This window comes from Solanum pennellii, chromosome 9, assembly GCF_001406875.1.
Source record: "Solanum pennellii chromosome 9, SPENNV200".
NCBI classification, from domain to species: Eukaryota; Viridiplantae; Streptophyta; class Magnoliopsida; order Solanales; family Solanaceae; genus Solanum; species Solanum pennellii.
Genome location: NC_028645.1, coordinates 3,065,750 through 3,081,259, shown reverse-complemented (window position 1 = coordinate 3,081,259; position 15,510 = coordinate 3,065,750). Strand labels below are relative to the sequence as shown.

Below are 15,510 nucleotides of genomic sequence, written 5' to 3'. Positions count from 1 at the left end.
ATATACCTATATATATAGCAGAGGAAGTAATGATATTAGCAAATCACTGCTCTATACTATGCAGCAAATAATTCAATTGTGACCATCAACTTCATATCTCTTCTCATTTTCTTTTTATTGGATATTTACTTTGTGTTCTTGAATTGTTCAACCACTTTTTATTTAAAGTTAGATAAGATTTCTTCTTTCAACTTAAATATCAATATTTTTAAAGGGTATTTTGGTTAAGATTTTCTTGAAAATCTTTCCATTTTTTTTTTTGGGAATGATGATAAAAATGATAGCAATTTTTGGTATTGTGATATTGGCACTAATTTATAGGGCAATTATTCCACCATCACCAAAGATTTGTGGTTCACCAAATGGACCTTTAATTACAGCACCAAGAATTAAGCTTTCTGATGGGAGATATTTGGCTTATAAAGAAAATGGTGTTCCTAGAGATGAAGCAAAACACAAATTTGTATTCATTCATGGCTTTGATTGTGTTAGACATGATGTTGCTTTGCTCACAACTATTTCTCCTGTATGTATCATCTTCACTTTGTTTCCTTTTATCCCCTTTTTTGAATTGTTTTATTGCGTTAGACGGTATCTGTTTTGAAGTCTAACTAGTATTAAGGCTTTTGACCAAAGATAGACTTTATTTTCATAGCTCGAATCACAAGATGAGGGGGATTCTTTTATTTAAGTATTCTTTTTTATTTTTTGTTGTTTCGGCTCTGACTAATTTAAATTTGTGTTAGGAAGTTTCACTTTTATGGCTTTTCAACAAGTGCAACTCCGTTTTTAGAGCGTGAGCCTAAGATATCTGGTTAAAGATGGGTGGATACTTTTTAAGGTTGTTTTGAGTATTCTTTTTAGTTTCTCAACTGGTGTCTGACACTCGTTGGAGCCTGAGACTAATCCGAATTCATGATGTAGGGAAGTCCCACTTTTTAAGACTTGACTGAACGCGACTCTATTTCTAAAGTTCGAACCCTAGATCTCTGGTTAACGATGGAAAGAATACTTTAAAAGATTGTTTTTAGTATTCTTTTTTGGTTCCCAACTTAGTATCCAACACTCATTTTGCAGTTCGACTAATTGATTGTTTTTACTTTTCTTTTTGGTCCCCACTTAGTGTCCAATACGCATTTTGTAGCTTGATTAATTTGAACAAGATTTCTGATTAAGAATGTAGCAATACTTACCAGTTACCACCACTCGAATATATTTGTGGATGTAATTAATGAAATTTTATTTATGGTTGCAGGAGGTTATGCAAAGTTTGGGAATCTATATTGTGTCAATTGATAGACCTGGTTATGGTGAAAGTGATCCTCATCCAAAAAGAACACCTAAGACCTTAGCTCTTGATATTGAAGAATTAGTTGATCAATTGGAATTGGGACCTAAATTTTATGTTATAGGATTTTCTATGGGTGGACAAGCTGTTTGGGGCCTTCTCAAGTATATTCCTCACAGGTATCGTATCGTTAGTTTCCTCGCACCTCGACTATTTAACAAGGTACTTGTTACCTCCCACCAGCACAGATACGAGTAACTTTGTCTACCAATGCTTAAGCGAATGAGAAGAAGTCATCTTACAAATCGTTTTAGTTCTTTGGATTTAACTTATAGACACTGACGATGAAAATGACTTTTATAGTATTATTAGTGTGTGTTAATCTATCGTAGTTATCTTTTAGGTGACCTTCGATTCTCAGGTGTGTATAAGTTTCATATTTACTTGTGACATTTGAAATGTGTTAACAGATTGGCTGGAGCAATTCTTCTAACACCAGTGACTAACTACTGGTGGGGTAGTTTCCCTGCAAACTTGACTAAACAAGCGTACTACGAACAGCTCGTGCAGGATCAATGGACGTTGCGGATTGCACACTACTTACCATGGCTGACTTACTGGTGGAACACTCAAAGATTGTTTCCTTCTTCCAGCGTTGCAACGTTCAGTGAGGATATTCTGTTCGAGCAAGACAGAGTTCTAATGCCTATCTTTGATTCGTATCAGAGTAAATATCGGGTGAGTACTCGTTTAGCTATTTAGCATGTCCTTATTTTAGTGGCGGATTCTAACAATGTGTGAAAAATAAGAACAGATTTATGTGTCATCAGAGTAATGGAATGTCAATATTTTAGGTTAAACAACGATAGAGTTTAAGTTATATGCATTGTCGGTATAGATGTTTCTATATCACCGGGCAACAATAGGCAACTCTTCGTATCAAGTTTGATATGGTCATATATAAAGATAGTGGAAAAAATTCATTTACACTGTCAGTGTATATAACTTGATTCCATAATGATACGTGTGGATTCTGTTCTTTTAACATTTCCGAACTCTGAGTTCTGTTCTGTTTTTCTGATTTGAGGTTAGGACATGGTAAGACAGCAAGGGGAGTACGAGTCCATCCATCGCGACATAATGATAGGGTTCGGGACATGGGAGTTTGATCCAATGGAACTAGAGAACCCATTCCCTAACGGGGAAGGCTCCGTTCACATCTGGCAAGGTGATGAAGACGGACATGTACCTGTCATTCTACAACGATTCATCGCGAAGAAACTACCATGGATTCACTATCATGAAATGAAAGGTGGAGGTCATATGTTCCCATGGGCTGAAGGAATGGGAGATAAAGTTATGAAGACATTTTTACTTGGAGAGCCTTTTGTTATGTAAAAGCTATAAAGGGCTTTTAGTGTTGGATTCAATGACTACTTTTGTCATTGAACAAATTTGAATATGTTGTTAATAATTAAGTTTAGCTATGTCGCTCGAACTCTTAAAACTTATTGTCCTTCAAAAGCTATGAATTTTTAAAGAGTTCGAGCAACGAATGTTCTCGGTTAAGTAGATGATAAATCTATATTATGGGGATGGTGTAATATTGGATTCATGACTCTTGTCATTGACCAAACTTGAAATTTTGTTGATAATTCAGTCACTTTAATATTGAGGGTGCACATCTAGACACATTAACTTGGTCTCAACTGACAATTATATAGTCCAACTCGTCCCTATTGTGTCCCATGGATCCCCGACGCTACATTACACATATATTTTGATCTTTGGAGGTGCTTATGTGATCATTTTGTAAGTTAGAATGCTTAACTGACACAAATTATTTGTCGTACATCCAAGTAATGACACTTATAGACTTAAATTTTAACGTCATTTGTTTGGAACTGAATCGTTGTTATTATTAGTATGTTTACCGTGAGAAAATCACACACTTATTATATCACTTGAAGACTAAATTATTATATTTCAATAAATCTAGAATGTTCATAGCGTCAAGAGATACACCATTCAAAACTCAATAAATAACACTTAAATTTTATATTTTTATTTGCGATGTAATTTAAACTTGTTCATATTACACTCTTACCATCAAACCAAAGCCCTAGGACTACTTGAAGACTTGAGATTTGATGAAGTTCTATATTTATAGCTTCATTTTCTTGAATTTCCAAGTTTAATCTTATGATATATTATCCTAAAAATGTAATGTATTAGCCTTAATAATATTTAATGAGCTTTGCTTTATTATTGGAACAGCAATTATAACAACTACTATATATATAAAGTTTCTGAATAGACATCAAGACATCTAATGCACAAATAATCTCTTTTTTTATTCATCAAAAAAAATTATTGAGCTTACATCATCATTTTAAAGTAAAAAGATATTTATTTAATATTTATGTATGTGTAGGGTCAATTTTTAAAAGCAATTGAATTAGGTGACCTTGGGTCATTGGAAAAGATCCAATTATTGGGGTACCATATATAAAAATAATGTGAGTAATTATAATTTCATCTTACCTTTTTTTTTTAAATAGTGAAAAGCACAAGTATTCAATTTTTTGAGTTTTATATTTATATTTATATATCATATGTGCAAGTTTTTTTTATTTAAATTATTATCAATTATTTATTAAAACACACATCGATTTTATTTTTCCTACCTAAATGATAAAGATATTTTAGGTTTTAAAAGTGAACAATTGAGAGTTGAGATGTATTTTGATAAATAGTTGGTGATAATTCAGATAGGAAACTCACAACTTGATAATTTAAATTTGAAACTTAAAAAATCGATATACTTTAGATGTAGAGGCGAACTCAGGAGATAAAAACATCGGGGGTACTACTAAAGGCGGATGCGGGTTTGTCGAAGCATCGATACTTCAATAAAAAATATTATCAAAGTATAAAATCGAAGATATATATGAATATAAATCAAACAAAAAATTAACACAGTTCACTCTATGGTTGGATGGTCTTGACCCTCATTGTATACTTTGAAGTTGCTAGTTCGAATTTTGTCTGAGATCTTAAAATATGTCTGAAACCGATATTTATTGATTTAACTATATTCATAGAATATATATATATATATATATATATATATATATATATATATGTGACGTTTTAACTTGATTTGAGTTGACCTTCTAAACAAACAATCCGACATGATATTTTACATAAGTTACATGGAATATCACGCGTTTTTACGGTGTTAACTCAAATCAAATTAAGGTGTCTAGATATGCCCTCTCAAATATGTTCCTCACAGGTTAATTTATATTCCAAAAGTGGCTATTTGTTAAAGTTATTTGATTGATCATGCATGGTGCAATTGTAGAACTTTTTGCTCGGCCCAATTACATATGTTTATGAGCCCATTTGGCCAATTGCCTTATATATGCCCAGTCCAAATAGTTCTGTGCATTCGATTTTTCGGTTTGATATATATATATATATATATATTCTAAATTCGAAATTAAACCAAAAAACCAAATAAAGTAAATTATAAATCCAAAACAAAATCAAGAATTCAAAAAACCAATCAAATTAGAATTTGGTTTGATTTTTCTGTTTAATCTAAATAGTGCACACCCCTAGTTCTCATATCTAATTTAAGCCCACTAACAACGACGGTTGTTGAGATATTCTTTTGATTGTTATAATCTAAAATGGATTTGAAACAAAACTTGATCGTTATAGTGAAGTATCGTTATAGTCTTATAGAAAATGAATGTTATTAAAAGGTCCGACTGTATTTTAATATGTAGAGTTCATGTAAACACTTTTTTTGTTAAAGGTAATAAGTATTCTCTTATTCTTAATCAGAGAATTCAAATTCGAAATCTGAAAATAAAATTCTTTTTGACTGAAAACTTTTTATCTTAAAAAAGAATTTCTCAATGTGAATTCAAATTAATCGTTACAAAAGGGTTTTCAAAACATTTTTAAACTCTATAACAACTAAGAAATGTTCTGAACATTTCATATAATATCTCATGCATTACGATCACGTTACGTATAGTTTATTATTATTTTTGGTTTCTTTCATTAATTTAATAATGGTAGATACAATCGTGTTATTTTTAATATCTTTATCTAATGTCTATACATATCTTTGATTTTTTGGGACTCAACTAATTTAGATATATATTAATATACGATTCAGTGGCGTAGCCACATTGTGTCAAGTGTGTACAATTGGATATTTTTCGTCGAAAAAAATTGCATATACACAAGCAAAATGATATACGAAATAATTAAATAACATATTTTGAATATAGTTGCTATTTCTGGACACCCTTTAAGAAATTTCTGCCTCCATCAATGATACGATTTATCATGATTTTTCAATTCTTAGGCCTCGACATTAAAATTCAAGCTAAGAGTGAAGGTATACTATCCATTTTATCATAATCTTTGACAGCGATATATATTTTTTGCTTGCCACTTAATATCGGTTACTTGCGTTAAAAACCTGACTAATTCAAATTCACATTACGTATAGACCATTTAAAAGAAAAAGATTCATATAAATATTTTTAAACTCAAAAAATTCGAACCCAATATCTTCCAGCTTATTAAAGGTAAGAAATCATATTTATATTTTTAATGGAAATTCAAGAAAAGAGAGCTAACAAATATCGGCTAAATATTTCTGCTGAAAACGAATCAAATAATTGCATTTATAAAATAATGTAAACATGAAAATGTCAAAACATGGTGATTAGGTAGAAATTTTTTAATCTTTGCTAATTATTGTTCAACAGCCCAAAGTTGACTAAATAATATCTATTTTTCTTCAAATTCACATTAAGAGTTAAATTGTTGACAAAATGAGAAAGAAGAGAGAAATTAAATTTAAATTATTGACAAAATGATAAAAGAAGTAGGAAATTAAAGTTAAATTATTGACAAAATGAGAAAGAAGTAGGAAATTAAAGTTAAATTATTGACAAATAGAGAAAGAAGAGTGATATTAAAGTTAAATTATTGACAAAATGAGAAAAAAGAAAGAAACAAAGTCTTTGCATCTTTTTTTCTCTTTGAAAACAACTTTTTTTTATTCTTTTTCATGTTGTACTTTCTCACGTCATGTGTCGTTTACTTATTAGTTTTTTTTATATTTTTTATTCGATTTTTGATATTTATATATTAAGGTTCGATTAAATTTGAATTCACTTTGGAAAATTTCACATTGAGCCAATAAATGCAAGACATATGTCTTTTATCCATATTCTGGTCTTACTAAACTCATAATCGTTTATGAAAATCTCGTATGGAGAGAAGTAAAACATTTTCTAACAAATGCGACTTCATGTCCAGAACTAAAATCTGAAACTTGTAGATAAGAATGAAAGAATACTTACCACTCAATCCTAATTCTTACATTATTAAGCCACAATTAAATAATATGTATTTTCATTTTAATTTTTTATACAGTAATTAATAACATAAATATCGAATGTGAATTCTTATATTATTAAGTCACGATTAAATAATATTTATTTTCATTTCAATTTTTTATGCCATAATTAACATAAACATCGAATGTGAATAAATTTTTTCGAATTAAAGTTGTATTGCCAATTCAATTCGATTGGAACACACATGTTGAGAATAAAAACAAACACTTAATTGAATATTGACAAAAGAACTTTTTAATCTTTATTCTTTTTTAATGAAATTCTGAAACCATATATTATATAATTAGTTGATAACCTTACCACATAGACCATTGAAAATTTCTTGATTTTTTTTCTTTAAATTCTTTAATTGAAGAAAAATAAAATGAGCAAAAAAATTTCTGCAGCATCAGCCAGGTCTCATACTAGAAAAAATAAACAGATCAAGAGTTCAATTCCACTTCCTTCAGGTACTCAATTTTTCAAAATTTTAATTTCTTTTCTATAGGACACATTTATTTTTATTAAGTGTTACGATGATATGATATGAGCGTAAATAAAGAATAAGAATTCATATGGTCGAATTCGACTTGTTTTAGATATGTTTGTAGCTATTAGAATGACATTTACTTATAATGAATTTCAGAAAGTTGTGATTTTTATTTGAAATTCTTCATATTTGTATAGTTTGGTGATTAATGCTCTTATATATAATATGAGATATTGGGTTTGTTTTGGTTGAAAAAATGAGGTACACGATCAGAGGTAAAGCCAGAATTTTTAATTTTCGGTTAAAGGTTAGAGTTTAATTAGAATAATTGTTGTGGCTCCCGTCCATGAAGTGTGTGACCATTTCTTCTGAAAGGTTAAAGGTTTTAGATAGAGTACATTTTTGTTTACCTAATTATATCTTCAATACGTCTCTCACGCGATGATCAGGAGCTAATTATTTTTTTTATGCGTCAAGCATGTGGAATTATTTTTTTTTTGAAACTAAGATGTATGTTTGTTCTGATCCCATGTGAAGTATGTAACGATCTCGTCTAAATACTTAAGTTAGAATTTAGCATATCTAGCTTGTAATCTTCTTGAAAAATGTGGTTGAAATTGTTGGAGTTGTTAACATTCTAGCTTGAAATCATGAAATTATGTTGGCCGGACTCTTCAAAAATGACGCTATAGCTATATCTGATCCTTAAAAATGCATAGCTTTTGTGAGGACCGACACACACCTGATTGTATTTTTGAAGAGCCCGAGCAACAGAGCATACAAGTTCTTGAGGCAGAGCAAGTATGTTCTGTTTTCTTTGTTTTAAAACTTCATTCCAAGCTTATGAAGGGTAAAAATTTCAGGGATGTTTGGGAAAATTCTAGCAGTCGTCTTCGTGGGGTTCGTGGCATATGCTTATCGAGCAATGCAGCCTCCTCCATCGAAAATTTGCGGCACCCCTGATGGCCCTCCTGTTACATCACCTAGAATTAAACTTAGCGATGGACGATACTTAGCTTACAAAGAACATGGTATACCAAGAGATCAAGCAAAACATAAGATTGTGTTCATCCACGGTTATGATTCTAACAGACACGATGCTGTTGTTGCAACTGGCCTCTCTCCGGTAACTCTCCTCTCATCTGTTAATTATCTTTAACTTCATCTTTATTTCTTAGTAGCTCAGTTGGTTGACTAGCTGAACTTTCACTTTTGTTCGTTTTAACAACTTTTTTGTTAGTAAATTGCTGTTTTTACAGGAGGTTATTGAGAACTTAGGAGTATACATTGTTTCAATTGATAGACCTGGTTATGGAGAAAGTGATCCTAATCCGAAACGAACAGTAAAAAGCTTGGCATTTGATGTACAAGAACTTGCTGATCAATTAGGGCTCGGGTCCAAATTCTACGTCATTGGATTTTCGATGGGAGGACAAGCTGTTTGGACCTTGCTCAAGTATATTCCTCACAGGTACGGGCTCAAATTTATGCTTCACGTTAAAAGTACTGAGTTCAGATGAGCTCGGTGTTGTAATGTTGTGTCTGGTTTGTATAATATCAGTTGTGTGATATGCAACAGATTGGCTGGAGCAGCTCTTTTAGCACCTGTTACCAATTACTGGTGGTCTAACTTCCCCGCGAACTTGTCCAAGGAAGCGTTCAACCAACAGCTTCCTCAGGATATATGGAATCTTCGCGTTGCACACTACCTTCCGTGGCTTACATACTCGTGGAACACACAGAAGTTTTTCCCTGCTTGTAGTGCTGCTGCTTACAACCCCGGTGCTCTTTCGTCTCAGGACCTAGAACTAATGCCCAAGTATCGCGCCAACAGAGATCTTTATGTAAGTGTTCTTCTCTTGAAATCATACCTCTTGTTACATTTAGCTGTTTCTCGTTCATATCGTTGACATAAGTGCAATGAAGGTCACGAACCTAAGCCAATCGCCTCTATGATATATCACCATTGACCCCGTCCAAGTAGGTTTGTGATACTTGTCTACATGCTTTGATTGGAGGTAGTCAGTTAAACACCCTTTGTCGAAAAAATTATACTGTGTGTGTGAAATCAATAAACTTACTTTTTACCTATATATATCTTGTTATCTTATATACCCTTAACGAAATTTCTTGCACCCTCAGGCTCAGGTGAGACAACAAGGACTACACGAGTCACTCTATCGCGACCTTATGATTGGGTTTGGGACATGGGAATTCGACCCTATGGATTTGAAAAATCCGTTTCCTAACAAAGAAGGCTCAGTACAGTTGTGGCAAGGGGACGAGGACAAGCTCGTCCCTGTAACTCTACAACGATACATTGCTCAACGACAACCATGGATTCAATATCATGAAATCGCGGGGGCTGGTCATATGTTTCCAGTTCTTGATGGAATGGCAGACAAAATTGTGAAAGCTCTTCTGATCGGAGAGAAAAACATGACGTGAGAGTTTCATACATTAGGTTGTTTCGTCCCGTTACACTACTATGCATATCATTTTTAATACATCGATTGTGCTTTTGAGTATACCTTTCATACAACTAGTTTGTCGCATTACACTATGCACATCATTTTTCATAGCTATGCTAAACATGCTGACAGATGCACGTCGAATTATACAAAAGTAGTACATTTTTTAGATGGTGTGATGAGTGTGACGATATCTTTTAGAGAGTTTGATTGATGTAAACGACTAGTCATTTTTGTAATAAAGGAATGTTATTTTTATAGACTATTTTCAATGGTTTATTTTGTGAGAATTGATGTTTTTGTGGCTTTATCTTTGTCCCATTGTTTTTAAATACTAGTGTCTAACTTCACCTTGTAAAAACTACATATTTATGTTTTTTTTTCTATTAATTTAATTAACAAATACATTTCTTTCTTTTGGATAAACAAAATTATTAAATTATTTATTGTGCAAATTTTTTATTTATAATAGCTAAATAAAATCTAAAGGCATAATACATATATTGAACCCTAATCTTGACTTCAAAATTTAACTTTGACCTCCAACTTTCATAATGCACAAATAAGTATTTTAACTATCCAACTTTTAAGAAAATAAACACATGAGTTCTACATGGTATAATACACGTAGGATACCACGTAAGATAAAAAATGACGTGTAAGACATGTGTGTCTATTTGTTCAACTTTATACAAGTTTAAGTATCTATTTGTGCACATCCAAAGTTGAAAGACAAAAATGTGATTTAAAACCAAATTAAAAGGCACATTTATATGTTATACCAAATCTAAACGTATGATAACAATATATAACATCACATCACCACAGAACCTATGAAATTTTCAGACAAAAACTGACACTTATTACCATAAATAAATATATATATATATAATCGTTAATTAAATTAAAATAAAATAAAAAATAATTAAAAATTACATATCCGAATCTTCTCGTATAACAATACAAAATATTAATAATATCGTTGGAATTAATACACAAAATCACCTAAGTTGGTGATAGTAATAAAAATTGGGTGGGGTCATCATATGTCAAAAATAAATAAATAAATAAAAGTAGATGAGCTGAGACTCAGATCTACTCAATGTTCCATTTTGTAAAATTTAGAGTGTAAATTACAGAATTTGTAATTTCAAAATCAAGAATTTGCTACAGCTGAAAAAAAAATGGCAGGTGGGGCAACAAGGAAAATTTCAGCAGCTTCAGCTAGGGCTCATACTCGTAAAGCAAAGCAAAAGACTTCTTTTCCTCTTCCTTTTGGTGGGTTTTCGTATTTTTTCAATTTTATTTTATCATATGTTGAAAATATTGTGAAGAATTGAATTTTTATTATGTAATGTTGATAACTTTGTTTAATTAGAAGTCTCGGGTTTGAGCTGAAGTTGAGAGATGTCTTTGTTAGGGAGTATGGTAGCTCTAATGTGGGATTTCTTGGCGCGAATATGGGTTTAGTTGGGTTGGATCCTAATGCGGGTACCGGACACTTGGTTGAGAAACCAAAAGCAAAAGTTGATAACTTTGTTTAATTAGAGATGTGGGGTTTGAGCTAAGGTAGAGAGTTGTCTTTGTTAGGGAGTATATTAGCTCTAATGTGGGATTTCTTGGCGCGAATGTGGGTTTAGTTGGGTTGGGTCCTAATTCGGGTTTCGGACACTTGGTTGAGAAACCAAAAACAAAAGGTGATTACTTACTTAACTAGACGTCTCGGATTTGAGTTGAGGTAGGAAGTTTCCTTTGTTAGGGAGTATGTTAGCTCTAATATGGGATTTCTTGGCCCGAATATGGGTTTAGTTGGGTTGGGTCCTAATTCGGGTTTCAGACACTTGGTTGAGAAACCAAAAACAAAAGTTGATTACTTTCTTAGCTAGATGTCTCGGATTTGAGCTGAGGTAGGAAGTTGCCTTTGTTAGGAAGTATGTTAGCTCTAATGTGGGATTTCTTGGCGCGAATATGGATTTAGTTGGGTTGAGTCCTAATTCGGGTTTCAGTCACTTGGTTGAGAAACCAAAAACAAAAGTTGATAACTTTTTTAACTAGAGGTCTCGGGTTTGAGCTGGAGTAAGGAGTTGCCATTGTTAAATAGTATTTTTTCACTCAATGTAGGACTTTCTGGATTTAGGTGGGTTGGGTCTCAATGCAGGTACCGGACACTAGGTTGAGAAACAGAAGTTGATAACTTTCTTAACTAGAGGTGTCGGGCTTGAGCCAGAGTAAGGAGTTGTCATTGTTAAAGAGTTTTTTTTTTCACTCGATGTAGGAATTTCCACATTTAGGTGGGTTGGATCTCAATGCAGGTACCGTGCACCGGGTTGAGAAACCAAAAACAAAAGTTGATAACTTTGTTAGATTTGGTGGGAAGTTTTGATTTTGCTTATGATTTTGATAGTTTATCTCACATTTGGATGAGTTTGTTATGTGAATTGATGACTTTCTTAACCAAATATGTCGGGTTCGAGCCGGGGTATCGAGTCGTCCTTGTTAGAGGGAGCATTTTATCCCCCAATGTAAGACTTCTTCCCAGCACAAATCCGGATTTAGTCAGATAATACTGGTTTGGGAAACCAAAAACAGAAGTTGATAACTTTGTTGCATTTGGTGGGAAGTTTTGATTTTTGATTAGGGCCGCCGTTGTTTAGAGAGCATTTTATCCCCAATGTAGAATATTCCAGTGCAAATTTGCATTTTGTCGGGTATCAATGCGGAAAATTAGGTAGAAAAACACGCCTGAAGTATTACGTTTAATATCTTAAAAGGTCATTGAACTTATGGGACTTATAAAGAAAAGAAAACATGCATATCAAGAATAGTAAAGCAACACAAAGTTATTGTGTTGGTGTAAAAATTCAAAATAGAAGTTTCAATACTATAAATATTCAGCAAACAAAATTTACTAGTTCTTTGCTCAGTTTTCCCTTTTTATTAAATAGCAGTTGAACAAGCTTATGCTATACAAATACATAAATTATTTTATATGACATGAGTTTATTTATATTTTTGTTTATTTACGTGGCATATTTGTTTTTATTCTTGATTTTTCCTAAGGGAAGGTTCTTGTTCATCAAAAAAGGTTTCTTGATTCTGTTCTTGTTTTCTTGAAATCTTTCCATTTTCAGGAATGATGAAAAATATGATAGCCCTTTTTGGAATAGTGATATTGGCACTGATTTATATGGCAATTATGCCTCCACCACCGAAGATTTGTGGTTCATCAAATGGACCTCTAATTACAGCACCGAGAGTGAAGCTTTCTGATGGGAGATATTTGGCATATAAAGAAAATGGTGTTCCTAGAGACCAAGCAAAACACAAATTTGTTTTCATCCATGGCTTTGATTGTGTCAGACATGATGTTGCTTTGCTCACAACTACTTCTCCTGTATGTATGTTTCATCTTTACTTGTTCATCCCCCCGCCCAGTTTTTAGTTTCTCCTTCATTTTGTTTGTGTCCGATATTTGTTTTGGGGTCCGACTAATTTGAATTTGTGTTGGGAGGTTTCATTTTTAAGGCTTCCGACCAATGATTACTCTATTTTCAGAGCTCAAATCCCAAGATTGTCGTGATTCTAGTTAAGGATTGAGGGATACTTTTGAAGGTTGTTTTAGTATTCATCTTGGTTTCCCATCCGGTGTGTGGCATCTGTTGGAGCCCAACTAATATGAATTCGTGTCCAGAAGTCCTAGTTTTAAGGCTCCTGACCTAATGCAACTACATTTTTAGAGCTTGAACCTTAGATCTGTGGTTAACAATTGAGGGGTACTTATAAGTGTTGTGTTTAGTATTCTTTTTAGTTTCCCACCTGGTGTCCAACACCCAATTTGAAGCATGACTAATCCGAATTCACATTGGAAAGTCCCACTTTGAGGGTTAAGGCTCCTAACAACAGCGACTTTATTTCTAGAGCTCGGATCCGGAACTTGATTAAGGATGGAGGGACACTTACCGTCTGCTCGAATATATTTGTGGCTGCAATTAATGAAATTTTCTTTGTGGTTGCAGGAGCTTATGCAAAGTTTGGGAATATATATTGTGTCAATTGATAGACCTGGTTATGGTGAAAGTGATCCTCATCCAAAAAGAACGCCAAAGACCTTAGCTCTTGATATAGAGGAATTAGCTGATCAATTGGAATTAGGATCTAAGTTTTATGTTATCGGATTTTCTATGGGTGGACAAGCTGTTTGGGGCCTTCTCAAGTATATTCCTCACAGGTACTGTTAGTTTGCTCGCACCTCGACTATTTTAACTATGTACCTGTTACGTCCAACCAGCATAAATACGAGTAACTTTGATCTACCAATTCTTAAGCAGATGAGAAGAAGTCATTTTATGAATTGGCTTGATTGTTCCTCTTAGTATAAATTGAATCTTCAGTGAAAGTAGTTTAGTTCTTTGGATTTAACTTATAGACACTGACGATGCTAATGACTTCTACATTATCAGTTTACGCTAATCTGTCGTAGTTATCTTTTAGGTGACCTTCTCGGGTGCACATAGGTTTCCATCTTAACTTGTGACATTTGAAATGTGTAACAGATTGGCTGGAGCAATTCTTCTAACACCCGTAACTAACTACTGGTGGGATAGTTTTCCTGCAAACTTGACTAAACAAGCGTACTACGAACAGCTTGTGCAGGATCAATGGACGCTTCGCATTGCACACTATTTTCCATGGCTGACTTACTGGTGGAACACTCAAAAATTATTTCCTTCTTCCAGCGTTGCAACGGGCAGCGAGGATATTCTTTTAGAACAAGACAGAGTTCTTATGCCTATCTTTGATTCATATCAGAGTGAATATCGGGTGAGCACTCGTCTATCTTCTTCACATATCCACATTTCATTTTGCGAATTTGGATAAACACCCTGCTTCAACATCAATCCTTATATATGTATATGAAAAAATAAGGACAAATAGTGTTACAAGTACGTTTTCTGCATCATTATCGACTGTAGGATAGAGTCGTAACTTGTTATAACTAGTTAAATTACGCTAATAGAATTGTATATAACTTAATTCCACAATCACGTGTGTTGATTTTGATCAGCAAATTGTTTGAGTTAATTCTCCTATTTCTTGTTCTTGCGTAATGCATACTAGCAACTAACAAGTACTAAACTCTGAGTTCTGTTCTGTTTTTCTGATTTGAGGCTAGGACTTGGTAAGACAGCAAGGGGAGTACGAGTCCATCCATCGTGACCTAATGGTAGGTTTCGGGACATGGGAGTTTGATCCGATGGAACTAGAAAACCCATTCCCTAACGGGGAAGGCTCCGTTCACATCTGGCAAGGTGATGAAGACGGGCATGTACCAGTCATTCTACAACGATTCATCGCGAAGAAACTACCATGGATTCACTATCATGAAATGAAAGGTGGAGGTCATATGTTTCCATGGGCTGAAGGAATGGGAGATAAAGTTATGAAGACATTTTTACTTGGAGAGCCTTTTGTTATGTAAAAGCTATAAAGGGGCTATTGGTTTTAGTATTGGATTCAATGATCATTTTTTGTCATTGAACAAATTTGAATATTTTGTTGATAATTATATCCCACGTAAGTCGTTGGGACTCTTCAAAAATATTATTGCATACTTGCATGAAAGTCGGATCTTCCAAATGCTTTACATTTTTGAAGGGTTCGATCAACATTATTTTTTTTGGATCAGGTAGTAGATGTCATTGAACATTGTGTAATATTGGATTCTATGACTCTTGTCATTGAACAAACTTGTTAATATTTAATAAGGGCATAATACGTTAAAATATATATTTAAATTTCACTTAACCCAATGAAATTTGACATCTATTA

At 33.1% G+C, this 15,510-nt stretch overlaps 2 protein-coding genes across 5 annotated transcripts; both read left to right on the top strand.

Moving 5' to 3' along the window:
• On the top strand, positions 1-9,971 carry LOC107031076. Of its 3 annotated transcripts, XM_027911813.1 has the most exons (8): positions 1-526; positions 1,256-1,467; positions 1,759-2,026; positions 2,381-2,593; positions 8,175-8,336; positions 8,470-8,681; positions 8,790-9,054; positions 9,353-9,971. In XM_027911813.1, the coding sequence occupies exons 1-8, from the start codon at positions 266-268 to the stop codon at positions 9,656-9,658; spliced, it is 1,899 nt and encodes a 632-aa protein (XP_027767614.1). In that variant the 5' UTR covers positions 1-265; the 3' UTR covers positions 9,659-9,971. The 3 variants fall into 3 exon arrangements, with proteins under 3 accessions (XP_027767614.1, XP_015087767.1, XP_027767613.1); XM_015232281.2 differs by lacking the exons at positions 1-526; positions 1,256-1,467; positions 1,759-2,026; positions 2,381-2,593 and adding an exon at positions 7,042-7,190 and having other exon boundaries at positions 8,074-8,336; XM_027911812.1 differs by lacking the exons at positions 1-526; positions 1,256-1,467; positions 1,759-2,026; positions 2,381-2,593 and having other exon boundaries at positions 8,109-8,336; positions 8,451-8,681.
• A 779-nt stretch (positions 9,972-10,750) lies between these two features.
• LOC107031075 lies at positions 10,751-15,343 on the top strand. 2 transcript variants are annotated; one of them, XM_027911811.1, is made up of 5 exons: positions 10,751-10,959; positions 12,813-13,075; positions 13,698-13,909; positions 14,235-14,502; positions 14,850-14,997. In XM_027911811.1, exons 1-5 carry the CDS (start codon positions 10,866-10,868, stop codon positions 14,862-14,864), a joined length of 852 nt encoding a protein of 283 aa, XP_027767612.1. In that variant the 5' UTR covers positions 10,751-10,865; the 3' UTR covers positions 14,865-14,997. The 2 variants fall into 2 exon arrangements, with proteins under 2 accessions (XP_027767612.1, XP_015087766.1); XM_015232280.2 differs by having other exon boundaries at positions 10,762-10,959; positions 14,855-15,343.
• Positions 15,344-15,510: the final 167 nt, after the last annotated feature.

Coding starts and splice junctions, on each gene's coding strand:
- LOC107031076 (XM_027911813.1), top strand. CDS start 266: ATGATGATAAAAATGATAGCAATTTTTGGTATTGTGATATTGGCACTA. Junction 2,027..2,380: donor CGTATCAGAGTAAATATCGG/GTGAGTACTCGT, acceptor ATTTGAGGTTAG/GACATGGTAAGACAGCAAGG. Junction 9,055..9,352: donor GCGCCAACAGAGATCTTTAT/GTAAGTGTTCTT, acceptor TTGCACCCTCAG/GCTCAGGTGAGACAACAAGG.
- LOC107031075 (XM_015232280.2), top strand. CDS start 10,866: ATGGCAGGTGGGGCAACAAGGAAAATTTCAGCAGCTTCAGCTAGGGCT. Junction 10,960..12,812: donor TTCTTTTCCTCTTCCTTTTG/GTGGGTTTTCGT, acceptor TTCCATTTTCAG/GAATGATGAAAAATATGATA. Junction 13,076..13,697: donor TGCTCACAACTACTTCTCCT/GTATGTATGTTT, acceptor TTGTGGTTGCAG/GAGCTTATGCAAAGTTTGGG.